Source organism: Salvelinus alpinus, chromosome 5 (genome assembly GCF_045679555.1).
Source record: "Salvelinus alpinus chromosome 5, SLU_Salpinus.1, whole genome shotgun sequence".
Taxonomy (NCBI): Eukaryota; Metazoa; Chordata; class Actinopteri; order Salmoniformes; family Salmonidae; genus Salvelinus; species Salvelinus alpinus.
This window is the reverse complement of record NC_092090.1, coordinates 97,211,846-97,228,335: the sequence shown is the minus strand read 5'-3', so window position 1 is coordinate 97,228,335 and position 16,490 is coordinate 97,211,846. Positions and strand designations below refer to the sequence as shown.

The following is a 16,490-nucleotide window of genomic DNA, read 5'->3' as shown; positions in this document are numbered from 1 at the left end:
ATATGTAGTGTATATGTACTGTATATGTACTGTATATGTAGTGTATTACTGTATATGTACTGTATATGTAGTGTATGTACTGTATATGTACTGTATATGTACTGTATATGTAGTCTATTACTGTATAAGTACTGTATTTGTACTGTATATGTAGTGTATTACTGTATATGTACTGTATTTGTACTGTATATGTAGTGTATTACTGTATATGTAGTGTATTTGTACTGTATATGTAGTGTATTACTGTATATGTACTGTATATGTACTGTATATGTACTGTACTGTACTGTACTGTGGCAAGTCAGTTAAGAACAAATTCTTATTTACAATGATGGCCTACCCCAGCCAAAGCCAGACGACGCTGGGCCAATTGGGTGACACCCTATGGGACTCCCAATCACGGAGTATGTGATACAGCATGGATTCCGATATCGAATTTCCCATTCTTCTCCAAAATTTTATAAAAAGCTGTTGTGCAGCTTTTTATAAAATTCTGTGTTCCTCAAGGCTCCGTTTTAGGACCACTATTGTTTTCACTATATATTCTACCTCTTGGTGATGTCATTCGGAAACATAATGTTCACTTTCACTGCTATGCGGATGACACACAGCTGTACACTTCGATGAAACATGGTGAAGCCCCAAAATTGCCCTCTCTGGAAGCCTGTGTTTCAGACATAAGGAAGTGGATGGCGGAAAATGTTGTAATTTTAAACTTGGACAAAACAGAGATGCTTGTTCTAGGTCCCAAGAAACAAAGAGATCTTCTGTTGAATCTGACAATTAATCTTGATGGTTGTACAGTCGTCTCAAATAAAACTGTGAAGGACCTCGGTGTTACTCTGGACCCTAATCTCTCTTTTGACGAACATATCAAGACTGTTTCAAGGACAGCTTTTTTCCATCTACGTAACATTGCAAAAATCAGGAACTTTCTGTCCAAATATGACGCCAAATATCACTTCTAGGTTAGACTACTGCAATGCTCTGTCACGTTCCTGACCTGTTTTCCTTTGTTTTGTATTTATTTAGTTGGTCAGGGCGTGAGTTGGGTGGGTCTGTCTATGTGTGATTTTCTATGTTGGGATTTTGTGTTCGGCCTGGTATGATTCTCAATCAGAGGCAGCTGTCAATCGTTGTCCCTGATTGAGAATCATACTAAGGCAGCCGGAGTTTCACGTGTGTTTTGTGGGTGTTTGTTTCCGTGTTTGTGTTTTTCACCACACGGTACTGTATAGGTTTCTGCACATCGTTTATTTGTTTTGTAAGTCAGTTTCAGTTTCGATATAATAAATTATCATGAACACTAACCACTCCGCGTATTGGTCCGATCCTTCCTGCCTCTCCTCGTCCGAGGAGGAGGAATATGACGATAGCCGTTACATGCTCTACTTTTCGGCTACCCGGATAAGGCACTAAATAAACTTCAGTTAGTGCTAAACACGGCTGCTGGAATCTTAACTAGAACCAAAAAAACGGATCATATTACTCCATTGCTAGCCTCTCTACACTGGCTTCCTGTTAAGGCAAGGGCGGATTTCAAGGTTTTACTGCTAACCTACAAAGCATTACATGGGCTTGCTCCTACCTATCTTTCCAATTTGGTAATGCCGTACATGACACTACGGTCACAAGACGCAGGCCTCCTTACTGTCCCTAGAATTTCTAAGCAAACAGCTAGAGGCAGGGCTTTCTCCTATAGAGCTCCATTTTTATGGAATGGTCTGCCTATCCATGTGAGAGACGCAGACTCGGTCTCGACCTTTAAGTCTTTATTGAAGACTCATCTCTTCAGTAGGTCCTATGATTGAGTGTAGTCTGGCCCAGGAGTGTGAAGGTGAACGGAAAGGTATCGTCATACACAGTGTCTCCCGACCCCTCCTCTCTCAGCCTCCAGTATTTATGCTGCAGTAGTTTATGTGTCGGGGGGCTAGGGTCAGTCTGTTATATCTGGAGTATTTCTCCTGTCTTATCCGGTGACCTGTGTTAATTGAAGTAAGCTCTCTCTAATTCTCTCTTTCTCTCTCTCGGAGGACCTGAGTCCTAGGACCATGCCACAGGACGACCTGACATGATGACTCCTTGCTGTCCCCAGCCCACCTGGCTGTGCTGCTGCTCCAGTTTCAACTGTTCTGCCTGCGGCTATGGAACCCTGACCTGTTCACCGGACGTGCTACCTGTCCCAGACCTGCTGTTTTCAACTCTCTAGACACAGCAGGAGCGGTAGAGATACTCTTAATGATCGACTATGAAAAGCCAACTGACATTTATTCCTGAGGTGCTGACTTGCTGCACCCTCGACAACTACTGTGATTATTAATATTTGACCATGCTGATCATTTATTAACATTTGAACATCTTGGCCATGTTCTGTTATAATCTCCACCCGGCACAGCCAGAAGAGGACTGGCCACCCCTCATAGCCTGGTTCCTTTCTAGGTTTCTTCCTTGGTTTTGGCCTTTCTAGGGAGTTTTTCCTAGCCACCGTGCTTCTACACCTGCATTGCTTGCTGTTTGGAGTTTTAGGCTGGGTTTCTGTACAACACTTTGAGATATCAGCTGATGTAAGAAGGGCTATATAAATAAATTTGATTCTTATCGGCAGACTCAACAGCCTTGGTTTCTCAAATGACTGCCTCGCCTGGTTCACCAACTACTTCTCAGACAGAGTTCAGTGTGTCAAATCGGAGGCCCTGTTGTCTGGACCTCTGGCAGCTTCAATGCCATACAACTCTCCTTCCGTGGCCTCCAACTGCTCTTAAATGCAAGTAAAACTAAATGCATGCTCTTCAACCGATCACTGCCCGCACCTGCTCGCCCGCCCGTCCAGCATCACTACTCTGGACGGCTCTGACTTAGAATATGTGGACATCTACAAATACCTAGGTGTCTGGTTAGACTGTAAACTCTCCTTCGACTCACATTAAACATCTCCAATCCAAAATTAATCTAGAATCCGCTTCCTATTTCGCAACACCGCGTCCTTCACTCATGCTGCCAAACATACCCTCATAAAACCGACTATCCTACCGATCCTCGACTTCAGCGATGTCATTTACAAAATAGCCTCCAACACTCTACTCAGCAAATTGAATGCAGTCTATCACAGTGCCATCCGTTTTGTCACCAAAGCCCCATATACTACCCTCCACCGCGACCTGTATAGTCTCGTTGGCTGGCCCTCGCTTCATACTCGTCGCCAAACCCACTGGCTCCAGGTCATCTATAAGTCTCTGCTAGGTAAAGCCCCGCCTTATCTCAGCTCACTGGTAACTATAGCAGCACCCACCCGTAGCACATGCTCCAGCAGGTATATTTCACTGGTCACCCCCAAAGCCAATTCCACATTTGGCCGCCTTTCTTTCCAGTTCTCTGCTGCCAATGACAAACGAATTGCAAAAATCACTGAAGCTGGAGACTCATATATTTTGCTACCTTGCACCCCAGTATCTCTACTTGCCCATTCAGCTTCTGCACGAGTGTTTAATTGCTAAATTGTAATTATTTCGCCACTAAGGCCTATTTATTGCCTTACCTCCCTAATCTTACCTCATTTGCACACACTGTATATAGACTTTTTTCCCTAATGTGTTATTGACTGTATGTTTGTTTATTCCATGTGTAACTCTGTGTTGTTGTTTGTGTCGCACTGCTTTGCTTTATCTTGGCCAGGTCGCAGTTGTAAATGAGAACTCGTTCTCAACTGGCCTACCTGGTTAAATAAAGGTGAAATATATTTATATTTTTTAAATTGAACATCTTGGCCATGTTCTGTTATAATCTCCACCCGGCACAGCCAGAAGAGGACTGGCCACACCTCATAGCCTGGTTCCTCTCTAGGTTTCTTCCTCGGTTTTGGCCTTTCTAGGGAGTTTTTCCGAGCCACCGTGCTTCTACACCTGCATTGCTTGCTGTTTTGGGTTTTAAGGCTGTGTTTCTGTACAGCACTTTGAGATATCAGCTGATGTAAGAAGGGCTGTATAAATACATTAGATTGATTGATTGGAACCAGGGACTGTAGTGACGCCTCTTCCGCTGAGATGCAGTGCTGTAGACCACAGAGCCACTCGGGACATTATTCAATCCCCCCCCCCCCCCCACACACACACACACACACACACACACACACACACACACACACACACACACACACACACACACACACACACACACACACACACACACACACCTCTTCCTATTGTGTTCTCAATGAAGCCATATTTGGGCGCGCTGATCATCCAAACCAGCAGATCCTCGATGGGTGTGTCCAGATCTGATACAATGATGTGATTGGTTGACAGCTGGACTCGTCCTCCTCTCTGGACCTAGAAATACAGAACATAGACACTTGCATAACATTTCACATTGGTGTGAGAGGGCTTCTAGGGATAGTATGAAGTAGCCCCTAAATAGCTACTGATCTGAAGTAAGTTTAGTCCTTTCCAATCTAATCTTTACAGATAGGATTTTTTAAGGTAATGCTGATCCTAGATCTGTGCCCATAAGGGCAACGTCCACCCCAAAGCTTCATTTGGCATGTAGTACATCTGATCCTGCCAGTCAACGTTATTGAGCTGCATGATTCTGAATATAGACCACATTCCATAGAAATAGAATGACTAGAACTGACATCCCCATTCTATTACCAGTCAAAATGACTAGAACTGACATCCCCATTCCGTTACCAGTCAAAATGACTACAACTGACATCCCCATTCCGTTACCAGTCAAAATGACTAGAACTGACATCCCCATTCTATTACCAGTCAAAATGACTACAACTGACATCCCCATTCCGTTACCAGTCAAAATGACTAGAACTGACATCCCCATTCTATTACCAGTCAAAATGACTACAACTGACATCCCCATTCCGTTACCAGTCAAAATGACTACAACTGACATCCCCATTCCGTTACCAGTCAAAATGACTACAACTGACATCCCCATTCTATTACCAGTCAAAATGACTAGAACTGACATCCCCATTCCGTTACCAGTCAAAATGACTAGAACTGACATCCCCATTCTATTACCAGTCAAAATGACTACAACTGACATCCCCATTCCGTTACCAGTCAAAATGACTAGAACTGACATCCCCATTCCGTTACCAGTCAAAATGACTAGAACTGACATCCCCATTCCGTTACCAGTCAAAATGACTAGAACTGACATCCCCATTCCGTTACCAGTCAAAATGACTAGAACTGACATCCCCATTGCATTACCAGTCAAAATGACTACAACTGACATCCCCATTCCGTTACCAGTCAAAATGCAAGACTCCTTCACATCCCGATGAACACGGCCCCGGGTAGTGATGACGACTGACTATTTAAGTTATGTTATACAACCCTGGTATAAATCACTCACACACATACCACACACACACAAACACACAGGCAGACAGACAGGTAGACAGACAGGTACACAGGCAGACAAGCAGGCAGACAAGCAGGCATGCAGACAGGCAGGCAGGCAGGTAGACAGGCAGACAAGCAGGCAGACAGGCAGACAAGCAGGCAGACAGACAGGCAGACAAGCAGGCAGACAGGCAGGCAGGCATGCAGGTAGACAGGCAGACAAGCAGGCAGACAGGCAGACAAGCAGGCAGACAGGCAGGCAGACAAGCAGGCAGACAAGCAGGCATGCAGACAGGCAGGCAGGCAGGTAGACAGGCAGACAAGCAGGCAGACAGGCAGACAAGCAGGCAGACAGACAGGCAGGCAGGCAGGCAGGCATGCAGGTAGACAGGCAGACAAGCAGGCAGACAGGCAGACAGACAGACAAGCAGGCAGACAGACAAGCAGGCAGGCATGCAGGCAGGCAGGCAAGCAGGCAGACAGGCAGACAAGCAGGCAGGCAGGCAGGCAGACAGGCAGGCAGGCAGGCAGGCAGGCAGGCAGGCAGGCAGGCAGGCATGCAGGCAGGCAGGCAAGCAGGCAGACAGGCATGCAGGCAGGCAGGCAAGCAGGCAGACAGGCAGACAAGCAGGCAGGCAGGCAGGCAGACAGACAGGCAGGCAGGCAGGCAGGCATGCAGGCAGGCAGGCAGGCAGGCAGGCAGGCAGGCAGGCATGCACAAACACACGCAGCACACAGCGTTAGACACTGGTTGACTGAGCGTTGCATCAGACATATTGCCTTGTGTTGCTTCATCTGCTGCCGACCATCGATCTCTGCTCCATAGCAACTGTCTCTAAGCAAGCTGAGCCCTGGGAGGTGTGTGTACCTTAATGCCACTGCGGACAGTGACCACTGGAGGCTGTGTCTGCTTGGAGGTGATGGTGATGGTACACATCTGGTTGTCAAGGCGATTGTTTTCACCGTCGTAAACAATGAAATGGAAGATGTCTGTCACTGGGTTGTTTCCTATCTCAAAGGAAGTGATGTACCTAACAGGAAGGAAGTTTCCGCAAAGTTAATCCGAAAACATAGCCTTTTACGGAAAACAAACCAAAACAATAATAATTAGTTTGTTTTTTTAACGTCTAAGCTGATGCATAGTATCGACTTCTGGATTATCAGTGCTTTATTAGTGCATTATCGGTGCTCTGGCAGTGCATTATTATTGCATTGTTAGTGCATTATCGGTGTATTATCAGTGTGTTATTGGTGTATTACCAGTGCATTGACAGTGAATTATTATTGCATTATTGGTGTATTATCAGTGTGTTATTGGTGTATTATCAGTGCATTATTGGTGTATTATCAGTATGTTATCGGTGTATTGCCAGTGCATTAACAGTGAATTAGTAGTGCATTATTATTACATTATCATTGCATCAGCGGTGCATTATTAGGGCATTAGCAGTGTATTATCGGTGCATTAGCAGTGTATTGGCAGTGCATTATCGGTGCATTAGCAGTGCATTATCGGTGCATTAACAGTGTATTAACAGTGTATTAACGGTGCATTAACAGTGTATTATCGGTGCATTAACAGTGTATTAGCAGTGCATTATCGGTGCATTAGCAGTGTATTAGCAGTGCATTATCGGTGCATTAACAGTGTATTAGCAGTGCATTATCGGTGCATTAACAGTGTATTAGCAGTGCATTATCAGTGTATTAACAGTGTATTAACGGTGCATTAACAGTGTATTAACAGTGTATTAACGGTGCATTAACAGTGTATTATCGGTGCATTAACAGTGTATTAGCAGTGCATTATCGGTGCATTAACAGTGTATTAACGGTGCATTATCGGTGCATTAACAGTGTATTAGCAGTGCATTATCGGTGCATTAACAGTGTATTAACGGTGCATTATCGGTGCAATAACAGTGTATTAACGGTGCATTAACAGTGTATTAACAGTGTATTAACGGTGCATTAACAGTGTATTATCGGTGCATTAACAGTGTATTAGCAGTGCATTATCGGTGCATTAACAGTGTATTAGCAGTGCATTATCAGTGTATTAACAGTGTATTAACGGTGCATTAACAGTGTATTAACAGTGCATTATCGGTGCATTAACAGTGCATTATCGGTGCATTAACAGTGTATTAACGGTGCATTATCAGTGTTTTGACGGTGCATTATCAGTGTTTTAGATGTGCATTATCGGTGCATTAACAGTGCATTATTATTGCAATATCATTGCATAATTAGTATATTATCGGTGCATTGTCAGTGCATTATCGGTGCATTGTCAGTGTATTATTAGTGCATCAGCAGTGCATTATTGTTATCAGTTGAAAAGTTGTAACATAGAAAGAGGTCATATAATATAAGATGATTATAAAACATTACAAGGTGTTCATACATTACAAAGCGCTTATAACAAGTAATAATGCATTAAACCTGTTGGACTTAAAGGCCCCGGGCAGTCAAAAACATGATTTTTCCCCCTGTGTTTTATGTATATTTCCACACTATGAGGTTGGAATAATACTGTGAAATTGGGATCATTTTGATAATACCCTTTAAGTGTAATAAGAGCTGTTTGAAAAGACGGCCTGAAATGTCAGCCTGTTTTGGTGGGATGGAGTTTTGGCCTGCCTGGTGACATCACCATGCGGTAAATTAGTTAATAGACCAATAAGAAAGAGAGTTCCAAACCTCTCTGCCAATAACAGCTAATTTTCTGTTTTTACCAACCCACTCCCAGACAGAAATAGACAAATTCTAGCATGATAAAAAAATAAAAAATAACAAGCAATTTTTGTTTCTTTTTTACCATTTTAAAGGTAGACTCAGTTGTAAATGACATCACCACGAGCAGCACCGCAGATATTGAGATGAGCAAGATGCTGGACTCACACAGTATCTGCTCATGTGCATGGGTTGACTTCACACTGCTGCAGTGTAGCAACCACAGGAATCAAAACAGCAGTCGAGCATCACGCTTCAACACTCTTAGTTGTAACCAGTAGGCTGTTTACCTTCTGCATCTACGTCATGTCACTGAGTCGACCATCAAAAAATCCTGGTTTAGGAAACCACTGTGAGGAGTACCACCATGACACTTGATTTGGATGTGAGCTTTAATTGACAACAACCACAGTAAGGTACATTGTTACCCAGAAAGGATTTGATTTTGAGATAAAAAAAAACAGCCACATTGGCTCTTTAACTAAGGTGTTACCAAATAATCTTATAGTCTGAATTATGTCTATATCATGACCAAGAGGTTTCTAAACAGCTTCTACCCCCAAGCCATGAGACTCCTGAACATCTAGTCAAATGGCTACCCAGACTATTCACATTGCCCCCCTCTCCACACCACTGCCACTCTAGGATGTCATCAATGTAATGTCACCTTAACAGGTAGATTTTCATTTATTCTACCTTTATTTAACTAAGCAAGTCAGATGAGAACAAATTCTTATTTTCAATGACGGCCTAAGAACAGTGGGTTAACTGCATGTTCAGAACGACAGATTTGTAACCTTGTCAGCTCTGGGATTTGAACTTGCAACCTTTCGGTTACTAGTCCAACGCTCTAACCACTAGACTACCCTGCCGCCCCATGTACATACTAACCGGTGTCCCCGCACATTGACTCTGTACTGGCATCCCCCTGTATATATTGTTATTTTTTTCACTGCTTCTCTTTAATTACTTGTTACTTTAATCTTTTATTCTTATCTGTATTTTTTGAAACTGCACTGTTGGTTAGGGACTCGTAAGTAAGCATTTCACTGTAAGGTGAAATTGTATTGAACCTGTTGTATTCGGCGGATGTGACTAATAACATTTGATTTGATTTGATGACCAATGGGGGAATAGATTAGTGATTCCCCTCACACTAATATAACATTTTACACAAGACCTCCATAATCTCCTGAAAGGTACTAAATACATCTAAATATCCTCGGAATTCTCCCGTCGCAAAAACACCACTATAAAAACCTAATAATGTATAAGCTCTTTAATAACTAGTGAAAGTTACCTGAATAAAATATGATATTTTCTAGTCCTCTACAATAAAACAGAGCAACATCTCATCTGTATGTTGTACTGCACAGAGCGTCAGTCTGCCAAGCTGAACTAATACAGGTGATTTAAAACAAAACCCCAGAGATGCTTCTCTGATATTATAACCGCCATCGTGCTAATTAGTAGCAGTAAAGTTCATCAGAAGCACATTTTTGAGATAATGGTTTTTACATTTTGACACCTCTCAGAAGACCGTTGCGTTTGTGTGTGTGTGTGTGTGTGTGTGTGTGTGTGTGTGTGTGTGTGTGTGTGTGTGTGTGTGTGTGTGTGTGTGTGTGTGTGTGTGTGTGTGTGTGTGTGTGTGTGTGTGTGTGTGTGTGTGTGTGTGTGTGTGTGTGTGTGTGTGTGTGTGTGCGTGCGGGAGTCTCGCAGGTGGTTTGTATTTAACGTTCTCTAATTAGACTTGCTAATTGAGCTTAGCCGTATCTCATATATCGTCACTTAAACACAATAAATATTTTTCTACCGTTTCTAATTTGTAGCCAGGATTTTACAGAGCCCTCAGAGGGAGAATATTGATGTTTTTTTTAGCAGTTACACTCTAAGGAGTGATGGAAAGAAGAAGTCATTACTTTTACCGAAGACTCTTGGCTAGATCGTTACTGCAGACCTACATGAGAATTGTTCTCAATTAAATAACCTGGGTCGATTAAATTTAAATGAGATAGAAATAAATATCTACCCCGGCAGAGGACATATCGTCTCAATAATTCCTGCAATAACAACAGAGGAGCCTGGTAGGAATGGATACCAAGAATGTGAGATTATTATTAGAAGGCTTTGACTACATCATAACGGTCCAAAGTGGATCTCCATCTCCTTCATCTGAAGAAGTGTACAACAGAATTTGCATCTGAACCTGAACTCTCTCTCTCTCTTAATTCAATTCAATTCAAGGGGCTTTATTGGCATGGGAAACATGTGTTAACATTGCCAAAGCAAGTGAGGTAGATAATATACAAAAGTTAAATGAACAATAAAAATGAACAGTAAACATTACACATACAGAAGTGTATCTCTCTGTCTCTCTGTCTCTCTGTGTGTGTGTATTTCTCTACCTGATCCTGTGTTTGTTGATGCGGTCCATCTCTCTCTCTCTCTCTCTCTCTCTCTCTCTCTCTCTCTCTCTCTCTCTCTCTCTCTCTCTCTCTCTCTCTCTCTCTCTCTCTCTCTCTCTCTCTCTCTCTCTCTCTCTCTCTCTCTCTCTCTCTCTCTCTCTCTCTCTCTCTCTCTCTCTCTCTCTCTCTCTCTCTCTCTCTCTCTCTCTCTCTCTCTCTCTCTCTCTCTCTCTCTCTCTCTCTCTCTCTCTCTCTCTCTCTCTCTCTCTGTGTGTGTATTTCTCTACCTGATCCGGTGTTTGTTGACGTCGTCCACAGTGAAAGAGGAATACTGTGTCATCTCCTGGTCTGAGTCTGACCCCGTCCTGGTCAGGATGCCGTACAGAGGAACTGACACCAGCTGAATACGTATCTTCTCATCTGGAGAGGTGTCGCTCTGCAAAAAAATATGATCACATAATTCATATCATACTATCACCAATGTTCCCTGAAATATTTTAGGGCCACTGAGCAAAATTTGAGGTCTTGTGCTGCGGGAAACTTGAATGTTGTGAGAATGTACCAGTGCCTTTACAGTGAACACTGAGGATGTACCCGTGCAGTAACAGACAATATACAAAAGGCTATTGTGGCTGTTTGGGCAAATGGAGGCCTACCTACAAAACCAAATAAGCAAATCACATAACATTTTCACATGGTAGCCTATATGTGGTGTTCAATGCAGGCCGATATTACATGAGACTTTAAAAAAAAACGTTTTTTACATTACGAAGGGCTTGACATGAATGAATGATGTTTTACTTGGTATGTAACACCATGGAGACTGTAAAAATGCATTGTATTGTGTTTTATGATGCAAGAAACCACTTTAACTAATAAAATGAATTATTATAACAACACAGAGAATTAGACAAGGTAGGCTACCCCACTGTCTATTACCTTATTTGCATATTTAAGCCTGTCTCAAAATACAACACTGCCCCTTTAATTAAAACAAGCTTTTTTCCTGAGTGGCTTTTCATAGGCAGCCTGCGAGTTGTGTGCTCTTGTAGGAAGCAGTCACTCCCCATTGCTGACCTATACTTATCTGTAACTGGGCTAATAACTCACTGACCATATAGCCCAGGTGAGTGTACTAACCATATAACCCAGGTGAGTGTACTAACCATATAGCCCAGGTGTGTGTACTAACCATATAACCCAGGTGAGTGTACTAACCATATAGCCCAGGTGAGTGTACTAACCATATAGCCCAGGTGAGTGTGTACTAACCATATAGCCCAGGTGAGTGTACTAACCATATAGCCCAGGTGAGTGTACTAACCATATAACCCAGGTGTGTGTACTAACCATATAGCCCAGGTGAGTGTACTAACCATATAACCCAGGTGAGTGTGTACTAACCATATAACCCAGGTGAGTGTGTACTAACCATATAGCCCAGGTGAGTGTACTAACCATATAACCCATGTGAGTGTGTACTAACCATATAACCCAGGTGAGTGTGTACTAACCATATAGCCCAGGTGAGTGTACTAACCATATAGCCCAGGTGAGGGTACTAATCATATAGCCCAGGTGTGTGTACTAACCATATAGCCCAGGTGTGTGTACTAACCATATAACCCAGGTGTGTGTACTAACCATATATCCCAGGTGAGTGTGTACTAACCATATAGCCCAGGTGAGGGTACTAATCATATAGCCCAGGTGTGTGTACTAACCATATATCCCAGGTGTGTGTACTAACCATATATCCCAGGTGTGTGTACTAACCATATAACCCAGGTGAGTGTGTACTAACCATATAACCCAGGTGAGTGTGTACTAACCATATAACCCAGATGAGTGTACTAACCATATAACCCAGGTGAGTGTACTAACCATATAGCCCAGGTGAGTGTACTAACCATATAACCCAGGTGAGTGTGTACTAACCATATATCCCAGGTGAGTGTGTACTAACCATATAGCCCAGGTGTGTGTACTAACCATATAACCCAGATGAGTGTACTAACCATATAACCCAGATGAGTGTACTAACCATATAGCCCAGGTGAGTGTGTACTAACCATATATCCCAGGTGAGTGTGTACTAACCATATAGCCCAGGTGAGTGTGTACTAACCATATAGCCCAGGTGTGTGTACTAACCATATATCCCAGGTGTGTGTACTAACCATATAGCCCAGGTGAGTGTACTAACCGTATAGCCCAGGTGAGTGTACTAACCATATAGCCCAGGTGAGTGTACTAACCATATAGCCCAGGTGAGTGCGTCTGATGACACTACTACTGTTCTCAGGAACCTCCATGGAGAGCAGGGCCTCTGGGTCTCTCCTGGGCCCGTCGCCCCCGACGCCCAACACGACCACCTGTACCACCGCCGTCGTCATGGAGAAGCCGTCTGTAACAGCGAAGGTGATGGCGTCCTCGTCAGCGGAGAGTCCGGAATGTTCATACTGCAGAACGTTACGGGTCACATCACTGAAGGAAAACATGTCACCTGGAGGGGATAAATGACACATTTAATCATTGTGTTAAATATAAACATACCTGGAACAAAACAAGGTGGAGCGTTTCATTAAATACATATTGGACTCCATCTTGCCTTGGTTGATGAATACCTTGGTTGATGAATACCTTGGTTGGGGAATACCTTGGTTGGTGAATACCTTGGTTGATGAATACCTTGGTTGATGAAAACCTTGGTTGGTGAATACCTTGGTTGATGAATACCTTGGTTTATGAATACCTTGGTTGATGAATACCTTGGTTGATGAATACCTTGGTTGATTAATACCTTGATTGGTGAATACCTTGGTTGGTGAATACTTTGGTTGATGAATACCTTGGTTGGTGAATACCTTGGTTGGTGAATACTTTGGTTGGTGAATACCTTGGTTGATGAATACTTTGGTTGATGAATACCTTGGTTGATGAATACCTTGGTTGATGAATACCTTGGTTGATGAATACCTTGGTTGGTGAATACCTTGGTTGATGAATACCTTGGTTGGTGAATACCTTGGTTGGTGAATACCTTGGTTGATGAATACCTTGGTTGGTGAATACCTTGGTTGGTGAATACCTTGGTTGGTGAATACCTTGGTTGATGAATACCTTGGTTGATGAAAACCTTGGTTGGTGAATACCTTGGTTGATGAATACCTTGGTTTATAAATACCTTGGTTGGTGAATACCTTGGTTGATGAATACCTTGGTTGGTGAATACCTTGGTTGGTGAATACCTTGGTTGATGAATACCTTGGTTGATGAATACCTTGGTTGATGAATACCTTGGTTGATGAATACATCGGTTGATGAATACCTTGGTTGATGAATACCTTGGTTGATGAATACCTTGGTTGATGAATACCTTGGTTGGTGAATACCTTGGTTGATGAATACCTTGGTTGGTGAATACCTTGGTTGGTGAATACCTTGGTTGGTGAATACCTTGGTTGATGAATACCTTGGTTGATGAATACCTTGGTTGATGAATACCTCGGTTGGTGAATACCTTGGTTGGTGAATACCTTGGTTGGTGAATACCTTGGTTGGTGAATACCTTGGTTGATGAATACCTTGGTTGATGAATACCTCGGTTGGTGAATACCTTGGTTCTATTTTTCTGGTTTCAGTCCTCTAAATAAAACATGCAGTGTGTGTCTGGGGATGTGAGAGAATTCAGACCATGTGCAAAAATCGTAAAGAGATTTGGCAACTTCCATTTTTATGGCTACTACTGTGTTCTCTACAGATGTAATTCTCTTTATACTGCAATTTAATCTTAATTCCCCTTAACTATTAGAAGGAAAACCAAATGTATCGAGGTATCGAGTATCGAGGAAACATCGAGATGTATCGAGGAAACATCGAGCTAATTGGCTACTCACCATTCATCATCTCAGTCTTTGAGTCCAACTCCATCTTGACCAGTGTTCCATGGACCGGTCCTTCCACCATCTCAAACTCCAAATCACCAGACGCTGTGTCTGCATCAGTTACTGCCAGCTGCTGCCCACCTACACCAAGTATTGTGAGCGACATTTGAGCATGAAAGTCATGTTGTATACCAATGATTCACCATATCTTTGTATGCCGATGATTTACCATATCTTAGTATACCAATGATTTACCATATCTTAGTATAATGAGGGATAGGGTTAGGGTTACGGTTAGGATTAGGGTAAGATTTAGAGGTAGGGAAAATAAGATTTTGAATGGCAGTCAATTGTTGGTGCCCAAAAAGTCCTTGCAACTATGATAATACCCTGCTGTGTGTGTGTGTGTGTGTGTGTGTGTGTGTGTGTGTGTGTGTGTGTGTGTGTGTGTGTGTGTGTGTGTGTGTGTGTGTGTGTGTGTGTGTGTGTGTGTGTGTGTGTGTGTTGAAGGGAGTGTTGTGTGTGTTGTGTGTGTTGAAGAGAGTGGTGTATGTGTGTGTGTGTGTGTGTGTGTGTTTATCTAACCCCTGTGTGTGTGTGTGTGTGTGTGGGTGTGTGTGTGTGTGTGTGTGTGTGTGTGTGTGTGTGTGTGTGTGTGTGTGTGTGTGTGTGTGTGTGTGTGTGTGTGTGTGTGTGTGTGTGTGTGTTGAAGAGAGTGGTGTATGTGTGTGTGTGTGTGTGTGTGTGTGTGTGTGTGTGTGTGTGTGTGTGTGTGTGTGTGTGTGTGTGTGTGTGTGTGTGTGTGTGTGTGTGTGTGTGTGTGTGTGTGGTTATTCTTACCTATAGGGGTCCTTCCCCCCATGCTGACCTCCAGAACAGGCTCTATGATCTGGAAGACGGGGGGCTGCTGGTGGCTGGTCAACAGATGGACGGAAAAGTACATCTCTGGAGTAGTGTGTTCCCCATCTGACACTGGAGCACACACACACACACACACACACACACACACACACACACACACACACACACACACACACACACACACACACACACACACACACACACACAGGGGTTAGATAAACACACACACACACACACACACACACACACACACACACACACACACACACACACACACACACACACACACACAGGGGTTAGATAAACACACACACACACACACACACACACACACACACACACACAGGGGTTAGATAAACACACACACACACACATACACAAACTTCTTTGGCTAATTGGCTTCCTAGTCCTCTTTAAAGGGCAATTTGGGGAAATGTAAAAAGCACTAAGTGTTGATTCACTTGATGTATAACTATTAAAATACATAATTCATTTCTCAAAGGAATGGATTTAAAGAACCTTAATACATTATGAATCCCAACAACAATTTAACGATTATACACATATATCCAAGCTTCCGGGAATAATTGTTACTAAACAGCAACTCTAAACATAAATGAACAGTGTATGAAACGGTATCAATGGGTTTCGGCTTGAGCTGGTGTGAATACCAAAGTGACAATAGGAAAGGTACAGTATGAAAGGTACAGTATGAAAGGTACAGTATGAAAGGTACAGTATGAAAGGTACAGCATTAACAGTTCAGTATGAAAGATACAGTATGAAAGGTACAGTATTAACAGTACAGTATGAAAGGTACAGTATGAAAGGTACAGTATGAAAGGTACAGTATTAACAGTACAGTATGAAAGGTACAGTATTAAAGGTACAGCATTAACAGTACAGTATGAAAGGTACAGTATGAAAGGTACAGTATGAAAGGTACAGCATGAAAGGTACAGCATGAAAGGTACAGTATGAAAGGTACAGCATGAAAGGTACAGTATGAAAGGTACAGCATGAAAGGTACAGTATGAAAGGTACAGTATGAATGGTACAGTATGAAATGTACAGTATGAAAGGTACAGCATTAACAGTACAGTATGAAAGGTACAGTAGGAAAGGTACAGCATTAACAGTACAGTATGAAAGGTACAGTATGAAAGGTACAGTATGAAAGGTACAGTATGAAAGGTACAGTAGGAAAGGTACAGCATTAACAGTACAGTATGAAA

The 16,490-nt window shown here is 42.7% G+C and overlaps 1 protein-coding gene across 1 annotated transcript in view; it reads right to left on the bottom strand.

Moving 5' to 3' along the window:
* The window catches only part of LOC139575377 (extracellular matrix organizing protein FRAS1-like), a 370,048-nt gene that overhangs the window by 101,529 nt on the left and 252,029 nt on the right, over window positions 1-16,490 (bottom strand). The window contains exons 35-40 of the mRNA XM_071400291.1: window positions 15,235-15,366; window positions 14,407-14,535; window positions 12,766-13,013; window positions 10,795-10,943; window positions 6,235-6,397; window positions 4,190-4,325 (exon numbers count right to left, since the gene is read on the bottom strand). Of these exons, the coding sequence (XP_071256392.1) occupies window positions 4,190-4,325; window positions 6,235-6,397; window positions 10,795-10,943; window positions 12,766-13,013; window positions 14,407-14,535; window positions 15,235-15,366 (957 nt within the window). The remainder of the gene's footprint in view (window positions 1-4,189; window positions 4,326-6,234; window positions 6,398-10,794; window positions 10,944-12,765; window positions 13,014-14,406; window positions 14,536-15,234; window positions 15,367-16,490) is intronic.